The following is an 8494-nucleotide window of genomic DNA, read 5'->3' as shown; positions in this document are numbered from 1 at the left end:
CAAAAAAAAAAAAAAAAAAAAAAAGAAACAACAAGGATCTACTGTATAGCAGAGGCAGCTATATTCAGTGTCTTGTAATAAACCATAATGGAAAAAAGTCTGAAAAAGAATATATAAGTATATATATATATATGTATGTATGTATGTATGTATGTATAACTGAATCACTTTGCTGTACACCAGAAGCTAACACAACATTGTAAATCAACTATACTTCAATTAAAAAAAAAGAAGATAGGGCTTCCCTGGTGGCGCAGTGGTTGAGAGTCCACCTGCCGATGCAGAGGACCCGGGTTCGTGCCCCGGTCCGGGAAGATCCCACATGCCGCGGAGCGGCTAGGCCTATGAGCCGTGGCCGCTGAGCCTGCGCGTCCGGAGCCTGTGCTCCGCAACGGGAGAGGACGCAACAGTGAGAGGCCCGTGTATCGCAAAAAAAAAAAAAAAGAGAGAGAAGATAGACCAGATGACATTCCCAAGTATGGATGCCAGTGGCTTTGTACACAGGCTTGCTTACACAGCAGATGATCGGACTTCTTTTACTTTACAGATCGGCTGAGTGATACATGGCATCTCCTCCTGTAAATTGCAGTTGCGTGCATAAGGTTGAGCGCTCCTTCTAGCACGTTTATATTTTGTTCATACCTTTTGCATGTTCTGTCAGCTGGAGGCCTCTTGCTCTGGCTTGTTAGGAGTTCTGTGCAGGCAGGAAATGACATCTTTGCTTCTCGTGTGTAGCAACTAAGTCCCCAAGTTTTTCACGTGTTCCCTTTTTGTATTTTTCTTCTCTGAAAGACTTTTAAAACATTCTTATGTACTCACACTTCTCTCTGTTTCACATTATGGCTTCTGGGTTTATGAAGGATCATCTTTAACATTTTTCTTCTCCCCTGATTTCATATGTTTTAAGGGTTGCTTTTTTCCTTTGTAATGTTTTGATTTTTCTTCCATCTGAAATTTGTTTTGGAATAAAGAGTGAATTAAGAATCCAACTCCCCCTGTCCCCAGCTATCTGAACTGTCCCCAAAGCTATTCAGTAATCAGTTTTTCTCACATTGATTTGAAATACCGTCTTTTATTGTATACCAGCCTCCCCCATCTACTTGCCAACTCCTGCTTAAAAAATGCAGAGTCATCTAGCCAGAGGAACTGGCCAGCAGCAAGATGCTGTTTTTGTTCAGATCCCCTTCAGAGTAGTTCTGCTCCGATCACTCCTGCTCCCCCTCTGCCGGGAAAGGCAGGCTTTTTAGGGGCGTGCATTTCAGGTTTTTCGTCACTTCCATTCCTCCCCAGTTTTTGCTACACATCCTTGTCATCCTCATATCCTGGAGTAAGCTGTTCCCCAACCGACAAAATAACCTCGCAGGTAACGCATGATACATACAGTTGACATTATCTGTGGCTTCTTTGTTGGATGCAAGAAGTCGTATTTCACCAAGAAAAATAGATATCTATCTGACAAATTGGAGCTTGTTGTCGTAGAAAAAACTTTGAGGCTTGATTTGTTCCAGGTACAAGTTAGTATCTCCACAAAACTTAATATCGCCACAAGAGGTCACTTGTGGGTAGAAAAAAATAAACCTTAGGAAACACACCACTGTTGAGATAGTCAATATTAACGTAAAACTGGTCTGGGAAGTTGGTGAAACTGAATAATTCAGATTTGACTTTGTTCTCTTTTCTTTTAAAGAGAATGTAATAGTGTATCCAGAAGAAATGGGAATCAAACTATGTATTATTTTTGTCCTAGCTTTTTCCACCCAAGATTTCTATATGATACACTGTCTCAGCATCGTATGTTAGGAATAGGTATTAAGTCTCAGTTATACACCAGGAAAAGAAGAGTTGGAACCTGCGGAGAAATAGGAATGTTCTCGCAACCCAGGGGGCTTTTTGCAGGGATATTTTCCTTTATTCTCTGCTTCTGATGTTACCACGGGGTACCTGCAGTGGCTGGAGCTCCCCCACTCATGTTCCACGCCTGTCCCCACCCCCCAAAACCGCCTAGCTCAGCTTCTTTCCCACGCAGGCCTCCGCGCCCCCTGCTGGTGTGTTTGTGCACAGGCTTAGGAGAGCGGATCACATGGCAGAACGCAGGTTATGCTTGGACTTGAGTTGCTTCACACTTCAGCCCCAATGGTGGCGCTTCCCCACCGCACCGAGATCTTCCTGGTCCTTACAGATAAACAGAATTTTGATGTATACGCGCATACATAAGGTGTTCAAGAGTCTTTTCTTGGGAAAACCTGTCTTGTGTTCTGAGAAACTAGCTTTCCTTAATGGGAGTTTAAATGGCTCATCTTTTATGAAATTGGCATATAGATAGTAGTATATGTTTTAGGGCGATTGTGGGGCAAAATTTTGGTCAGCATTCAAATTCTATTTAGTTATATATATGCCACGATTTAAAAAAATGAATGTTCTCAGAAACAAGCGGGGGTAACCTGTGGTACACAGTCCCCTTCATGCTGCGCTCTTGGCCCCAGAAAGTGGGTTCCTCTCAGCGCCTTGGCCACACTCAGCTTGATCAGAGCAGGCATGGGGCGCCTCTCGTGGTTGCCAGCTGAGGAGGGCACAGTGAATGGGACCACGACTTAAAAAGCGTCCAGAGGTTGCATCCTCCAGTCGCTGCATACTAAATTAGGGTGTGTGAGTGTGTGTGTTTTGGTCCCTCAATAAAAAGTTTTTCAGCTGAATTGCATCAGGAGTGACCATCATTTCAAAACGTGAAACGGGAAAATCTTCATGTCACCTTATGTCTGTGGCGTTATTTTGCAGTGTTTCATCATTGAAATCTATTCTTCCCAGGAAAAGTCTGGAATGTTCTGGGCTCACTAGCAAGCCTGGCCTGCCACCTTCTCCTCCCTTTGCCAGTTCAGACCTTTCAGAGCTCATGACTTCTGAGCATTTGCCCTAGTTGCACAGAGGCCTGGACCGTGATTACCGTGTCCGGAGGCCTCGCGTCCCGAGAAGCCCCTTGTCCTAAGCGTACAGATTACGTGGCTGCGCTCACCAGGACTTTGTCCCCGCTGGCTGCTCCCTACGCTGAGCAGTTAGTACTTTCTAAATAACTTGCTTTTAGTTGTGCTCCTGACTTTAAAAGGTACCCACGAGGGCTTCCCTGGTGGCACAGTGGTTGAGAGTCTACCTGCCGATGCAGGGGACACGGGTTCGTGTCCCGGTCCGGGAAGACCCCACGTGCCGCGGAGCGGCTGGGCCCGTGAGCCGTGGTCGCTGGGCCTGCGCGTTCGGAGCCTGGGCTCCGCAACGGGAGAGGCCACAGCAGTGAGAGGCCCGCGTACCGCAAAATACAAAACAAAACAAGGTACCCACGAACACTAACCTGTTGAGTGTCAGCTTCTTAGCCAGGAGTTTTAGCCCATGGTCAAGGCGCCCTGGCTTTCTTCCCCAGCTGCCACAGATGCGAGGCCACATCCTAGCATGTTTCTCCCCTTGTGTCACTTAATACGTATCCCAGACCAGGCCTGGCTTTGCAAGGGAGACCTGATTCTTGCATTATCTTGAGTATGGCTGGTCACGACAGTCCTAAAATACAGCTATGAAGAACACAATTTTTTTTGTATTGACAGTGTTTGATGTGTCTGTCTGTGTCTTTTTTTGTGTGTGTAATGAATCTAGAGTTTTTTAATATAATTCTGGGAATACGTTTTCAGAATTAGTCTAATTTTTTTCCCTATCTGTATTTTTTAACTTTTAATTTTATATTGGAGTATAGTTGGTTAACAGTGTTGTGTTAGTTTCAGGTATACAGTGAAGTGATTCAGTTTTACATATACATGTATCTATTCTTTATTCAAATTCTTCTCCCATCTAGGTTGTTACGGAATATTGAACAGAGTTCCCTGTGCTATACAGTAGGTCCTTGTTGGTTATCTATTTTAAATATAGCAGTGTGTACATGTCACTCCCAAACTCCCAATCTATCCTCCCCGCCACCTTCCCCCTGCTAACCATAAGCTTGTTCTCTAAGTCCGTGTCTGTCTGTGTCTTTGAGCAGGGTCACGTCAATCGCAGACAGGTTGAATGTGGAATTTGCCTTGATTCACAAGGAGAGGAAGAAGGCAAATGAAGTGGACCGGATGGTGCTGGTGGGCGACGTGAAGGACCGCGTGGCCATCCTTGTGGATGACATGGCCGACACATGTGGCACCATCTGCCATGCTGCGGACAAGTATGAGTGTGGTTTGGGACCGCTGAGGAGAGTGTTAGGGCGTCTCATTAAGAATGGAAAAATGCCAGCTGTTAAAAACTAGGCTCACTTTTCCTAATTATTGCTGATAGCTTAGTAGTAGTTTTTCAGACCAAAGTCGACTCTAGGCCTATTTTTTTTTTCTCGGTAGGGAATAAACTGTGGTCCTTTATGGCCTGGTTTTCATTTTCAAGGTTGAACTTTCAGTGTATTTTTTAAAAAGTTCAGAGAAGGTGCTTCTCCTGAAGCTGAGCACAGGAGGAAAAAGACAGTCTTTCGGCCTCTTCGGGCCCTCGCTTCCTTGGCTTGCCTTCACTCCAGCCTTCTCAGCCGTTGGCTTCCAGGGACTCAGAGCGGGGCTGTCCCGCGTGGGAGCCACCACCAAGCTGTGCATGGCTGCAGAACGCGTGGACTGTGGCCCATCTGACTTGAGATGTGCTGGGAGGGTAGAATGCACAGCAGGTTTCAGAGACAGAACAGAACAAAGAGTGTATAATACCTCAGTTTTGTGTATTGATTGTATGGCAGCATGGTGACATTTTGGCTTTACTCTTTTAAACTTGGGCAGTTTTGTTCCCTGGGAGACATTTGACAATATCTGGAGACATTTTTGGTTGTGACAACTGAGGGGAGGGGTGTTGCTGTTGGGTAGAGGCCACGGATGTGCTGCATAGCAAAGAATTATCTGGGCCCTACGTCAAGGCTGATAATCCCTGATTCAAGGGAATTAAAGTGTTTGGCCAGCACGTACCTTAAAAGATCCTGTTTTAGACTGATAAATGTGAGTGAAATTGGTTTCCTGTTTTCCTTTATGGAACACACTATTGCTTTTAAATTCACACTAACTAACGGGAGAATGTTTCAAGAATATTTGTGTGCACTTAATTTTTTTCTCTTTTATTTTATAGGCTGCTCTCGGCCGGAGCCACCAAAGTTTATGCTATCCTTACCCATGGGATCTTCTCTGGGCCAGCTATTTCCAGAATAAATAATGCCGCCTTTGAGGCTGTTGTTGTGACAAACACTATTCCCCAAGAGGACAAAATGAAACACTGCTCCAAGATTCAGGTACTGGCTACACTGCAGGCAGAGCCAAGCAGGGAGGCAACTCGCATCCTGTGTGTGTGACCACTTGCTAAGCAGATGTCAGTAGAGGTTGTAGCTTCCCGTAATGGGAAGGTATGATACATGTTAGATGTCTGGGAAAGGCTGGGGCCAGCAGAGGTCAAAGTTATAAATAGTAAGTGAATAAAGCCAAAGTAAAGAACATTAAGAAACAGGCTGTGGTAAAGCTAAACAGAGTTACCACATGACCCCCCTGGTCCACCTCCAGGGTTATTCCTCCAAATCTGAAAATGGCTGTTCAAACAAAACCTTATGCACGAACATTCACAGCAGGCCTTATTCACGGTAGCCAAAAGGTGGAAATGACCAAATGCCCACCGACAGTTGAATGGTTAACCGAAGTGTGGCCTCTGCATACGATGAAATATTCCTCAGCCTTAAAAAGGAAGGAGATTTTGATACATGCAACAACATGGATGAACCTTGAGAGCGGTATGCTAAGTGAAAGAAACAGTCACAAAAGGACAAATATTGTGTGATAAGTAAACTCGATTCCACTTAGCTGAGGGCTCTAGAGTAGTCAGGCTCATAGAAAGGGGAAGCAGAGTGGTGGTTACCAGGAGCGGGGTGTTTAATGGTGCCGGGCTTCCGTTTGGGACGATGAAAAAGTTTGGGAAATGGTTACACACCACTGGGAATGTAATTAATGCCAGTGAGTTCTATACTTAAAAATGGTTAAAATGGCATCTTTTGTGGTACATGTATTTTGCCCCAGGTTTTTTAAATGGGGGAGGAAAACAAAGAGGCAGCTTGGCTGTGCCAGGGGTCTCTTAGCTTTACTCCTTCTATCCCTCCTGAATTGGGAGGCCCCCAGAGAGTTGGCAATGATCACTTTACACCAGCTGGCCTGAAATAAGTTGAAGGGGTTTGAGTCCTTGTTTTGCCTCAGTGTCTTGGTGAACCTTGGCAAGTCCTTTCATTGCTGGAAGCCCCCATGCCCATCATTAGAGCATGAAGATGGATCAGAGTGATCCGCTTCGTGATTTCTCATCCATCGGAGAGCAACACAGTTCATTCGGCACCGGGAGATTCATTAGAAAGCGGTCAAAATAGCTGTGCCTTAGATTTTCATGTCTGATTCTCAGTAGTTGAGAGTCAGCAAATTAAGGCCCCTGGGCCCAATCCAGCCCACCATCTCTTTTTGTAAATAAAGTTTTACTGAAACACAGCCATGCCCATTCATTTATGTATTGTCTATGGCTGTTCTCATGCTGACCCCGGAGTTAGATGATTACAGCTGTGCTGTCAGACGTTACAGTTTCTGTGTTTTCAGAAACCAAGAGAGAGAAAAACCTTCCACATAATGATTGAGTAAAATTAATTTTAAAACAACAAACACCGAAAGTAACGGATGTCTCTGGTTAACAGCGGCCCTGAAAAGCCTTAGAAGTATCTGCACTGAAAAATCTCACTTCCAGGATCCCGTACAGGATTGTAATTTGAAGAGAGACCCACAACTGTCTGTCCTCTCAGAAGAAATGGCTGTGGGGAGGTTCGATAGTAGCACATCTTATGTGCTGGAGAAAGCGTTTCTAGGCTTTCTGGCTTCTAAGTTTCCAATTAAACATGACTGAGATGTCCCACTTTCCTCTTCTCTTTTCTGTCTTTTCATTGGTGTTTAGGTTATTGACATTTCGATGATCTTGGCGGAGGCGATTCGAAGGACCCACAACGGTGAATCTGTGTCTTACCTGTTCAGCCATGTCCCACTATAAATCCAGGATGTGAGGTGTGGAAGCAAACCTGCTCTGGCTTCTGACTTGCGTGCATTTGTCTGATTTATTAGCTTTAGGACTAAGTAGTTATATTAATGCAGAAGCATCAGATCTTTGTATACTCCGAGGTCCACTGGTTTTCCCCGCTTAAAGCTCCCGACCATTTATTTTCAGTTTGGTGGGGAGGGCAGTGGTTATTTGATCTTTAAGTGAACAGTCTTAAGTGAGAAATGTTTCTGTTATCGTGATTTGTTCTGTTAGGTGACCTTTTTTTCCTTTCTTCTGTCAGTGATTTGAGGCCACAACTTTCAAGTTTATAATTCCACTGTGGAAGTTCATAGTTTATGTATTTCAGGATTACCAAAGGTCAGCTCAGATTAAAGCCTCTGTGTAAATATAAAATGATAATGCCTATGGACATTTGGGTGCAACCCTGTAGAGAATTAGCCTTTTGCTTCTAAGTCGACCTTAGAGAATTTTTAATACCCTGAATTTTGAGTATTTGTTTTAGTGATCAGGTTTCCAATAAACCATTTTGGTTATTATGCTTAATTTGGACCAAATTTTATGTAGCTGAAGATGGCCACTGACACGTTTATTTCTGGTAAACATTAGACATATCAGAGGCAATGTAGTTCAGTATTTTTTTATTGCCACTTCTAAAAATCGTAACTGTCACTTATCTGAAATACCTTGTTCTAAAATTCCAAAATCATGTTCAGCAATAGAGCTGACAGAGAAACTGTTTTGAGGTAGTCTGCAAGTTCACTGTCACATTCATGCTGTGTCCATCCCAGATGCACCTCATGTCCTGCCATCTTGTTTTTTTTAATGTCCTGTTTTTAGCTCTAGCTTTTACTTTGCCTTTGTTCCAAGAGTTTCATGTTGTGGATTTCCGTCACAACAAAGACTTCTTTGCTAAGTCCCCTCACATTTACTAGTCTGATCTCTGTTTTGCTTTTGACATGAGAAAAAGGTGAATTGTTTGTGGGTGCCTCCAAATACATATTTAAATATTATTTCCTTAGTGTTGATCTCATGGTCTTTTTTGCCTTTTGTAATCACAAGTAGCAAGCCTCCTAGGCAACAGATTATTGTAACTAAAGCTGTTACATGAAAAGTGTGGGTGAGAAAGGCCTAGGAAAAAAAGGACAAATAAGGAAACATTAGTTGCTCCATGAAGTTAATGTTCAAATGGTGGCCCAGGTGTGATGATGGAGGGAAGATAGCTTTATCCACAGGTGGCTTTTGACGACTGCTGAGTGAGGTGCCCCCATCTCCGGTGGCAGGCGGCAAGCATCAACTCTGAATTTTCCTAAGTGCGCGTTGGTGGACAACCAACTGAGTGCTTCCGCCCCCAAAGAAGAAAATGTGCCTGCACAGACAAAGCCCAGGAATAATAAATAACAATCTCCTTCTGCTGAATCTCAAAACTTGAAGAGAAGAA

General features: G+C 44.0%; 1 protein-coding gene across 3 annotated transcripts in view; it reads left to right on the top strand.

The window, feature by feature from the left end:
• PRPS2 (phosphoribosyl pyrophosphate synthetase 2) overlaps positions 1-8028 on the top strand; it is a 27003-nt gene extending 18975 nt beyond the window's left edge. For 2 of the 3 annotated variants that reach the window (XM_007455058.1, XM_007455057.1), the window contains 3 exons: positions 4016-4189; positions 5116-5275; positions 6955-7047. In XM_007455058.1, the coding sequence (XP_007455120.1) occupies positions 4016-4189; positions 5116-5275; positions 6955-7047 (427 nt within the window). Of the gene's footprint in view, positions 1-4015; positions 4190-5115; positions 5276-6954 lie in introns of all 3 variants that reach the window. The other variant, XM_007455056.1, reaches the window with a different exon arrangement.
• The last annotated feature ends 466 nt before the right edge of the window (positions 8029-8494 follow it).

This window comes from Lipotes vexillifer, unplaced genomic scaffold, assembly GCF_000442215.2.
Source record: "Lipotes vexillifer unplaced genomic scaffold, Lipotes_vexillifer_v1.1 scaffold431, whole genome shotgun sequence".
Lineage (NCBI taxonomy): Eukaryota > Metazoa > Chordata > Mammalia > Artiodactyla > Lipotidae > Lipotes > Lipotes vexillifer.
Note: the sequence above shows the minus strand (reverse complement) of the source record. Positions and strands in the feature narration are given on the sequence as shown.